Source organism: Aplysia californica, unplaced genomic scaffold (genome assembly GCF_000002075.1).
Source record: "Aplysia californica isolate F4 #8 unplaced genomic scaffold, AplCal3.0 scaffold00344, whole genome shotgun sequence".
Taxonomy (NCBI): Eukaryota; Metazoa; Mollusca; class Gastropoda; order Aplysiida; family Aplysiidae; genus Aplysia; species Aplysia californica.
The window spans coordinates 644,394-646,177 of record NW_004797614.1 but is presented as its reverse complement, the minus strand read 5'-3'; the positions used below and the strand labels follow the sequence as shown (position 1 = coordinate 646,177).

At 39.5% G+C, this 1,784-nt stretch overlaps 1 protein-coding gene across 1 annotated transcript in view; it reads right to left on the bottom strand.

Annotated features, from left to right (window-relative positions):
- LOC101845707 (heat shock protein 83) overlaps nucleotides 1–1,784 on the bottom strand; it is a 16,224-nt gene that overhangs the window by 3,608 nt on the left and 10,832 nt on the right. The window contains exon 4 of the mRNA XM_005102828.3: nucleotides 430–698. Coding sequence (XP_005102885.1) covers nucleotides 430–698 — 269 coding nt within the window. The remainder of the gene's footprint in view (nucleotides 1–429; nucleotides 699–1,784) is intronic.

The following is a 1,784-nucleotide window of genomic DNA, read 5'->3' as shown; positions in this document are numbered from 1 at the left end:
CCCCCCCCCCCCCCCCCCCCCCGAAATCCTCAGAGCACAATAATAAGCCAAGGAAAAATGCTCGCAGGACTTGCAAGATGAAATGCTTGCTGATACCAGTGATAACCCAATTCAAATGATGAAATCTGTTTTGCTACTTAGTCTTCATCTATTTGAAGAAGTAGGCAGTGGGGGGACTTTTTAACCCGATGTTTCTAGTTTTTGTAAGTTTGATTTTTATCCAGTAGGCATATGCGTTTTTATGGCAATATGGACTCAGTTATTAGTCATTGATTCTTTTCTTAATTGCCCTTTAGAATCAACAGAAACCAAAACTTGTGAAAAACAAATGTATACGACCTAATTCTTCACTCACTGCGTCTACATCATCCAATAATTAATTGGTCTAGATCAGTGTTCCTTCATGTACTATTTTTGTCCATCATTTACCTTTTCAACCTTCTTGTCAAGAATTTCCTTCATGACTTTGCAGAGTCCCTCAAAGCGGGCCTTGGCCTCCTCAAACTTCTTCTTTTCCTCTTCATCCTCAGGGAGCTCCAAGCCCTCCTTTGTGACACACACGAGGTTCTTGCCCTCATACTCCTTCAGCTGCTGTACAGAGTACTCATCAATGGGGTCAATCATGTAGATCACTTCAAATCCCCTCTTCTTCACACGCTCTACAAAAGCAGAGTTTTGGACAGCTTCTCTGCTCTCACCTGTAGAAACAAAAAATCCCAAAATATTTTACAGGAGACTGGACCTCGAAGCATCTACATCTACAAAATATTTTCAAAGCAGTCACTAAAATTGTTGATCCCTAACATCTAACAGGTTAAAGTGCTTTAATTAAAAATTCATCATAACACTGTTTTAAGAGAGTTCTACGGCACTTGTAACATAAGTGCTGAGGATTTGGTGTTGCTAAAGAGAAAAAAAAAAGAAAAGGGGGAGAAACAAGGAAGATAAAGACGTTTGATAGGAAAACAAGAGCAAATCACACCAGAGCACATGCCAACCACCCACTTACCAGTAGGCCAAAAAATTTTCAGGAGGAAATTTTCCAAAAAGAGAATTGCAGGAGTGTACTGGTGAAAGTACCAAAATACGATAAAGTTTTAATGGGATTGATAATAGGATATGTTGACTGATTTTGCACGGTTCAAAGTAAATTACAGCTTATCCGACCGCATTAAGCTCTAGCTAATTTATTAATCAATCTACCTACACATGAAGCTTTGCATGGCACTTAAGCAGGCCGGCGCCCAAAGATTAAAAAAAAATAATTGACCCAGCAGTAAATTTTTTTTGGTGGGCCCTATATTAATAACCCCTTTTTGGATGCATCTCACGACACACCTGCAGTGGAACTTTAGTTGTGTGTGTGTGTGTGTGTGTGTGTTCCCCGTCGAGCGCTTTATCAGGGCCACGGGGGTCAGCTCCCTGTTGCCACTGTCTGGGCTGACTTGATTTTTGGTACTTTTCATCGCACAATTTTAGATGTATCCTGGTATTTATGGTAATTATCATTTAATGCACCAAAGCACGCATTTCTGCTCTTGAGATTCAAAAAAGATTGATTGATGATTGAGTAGATATTTTATGTCACTCGACTCAATTTTGGTCATTTAAGTGCCAATAGGTTTCACCGCAACAAATCCAGGATAAATCTCGTTTTAGTAAGTTTTTCGCAGCTCGCAACCGCATACGGTCATATTATCATCATCATGCCAAAAGGATGGACAGACATCCATGAAAATCCCTGTAAATAAGGTAAAGACTTATTTACATTTGTATTTACAATA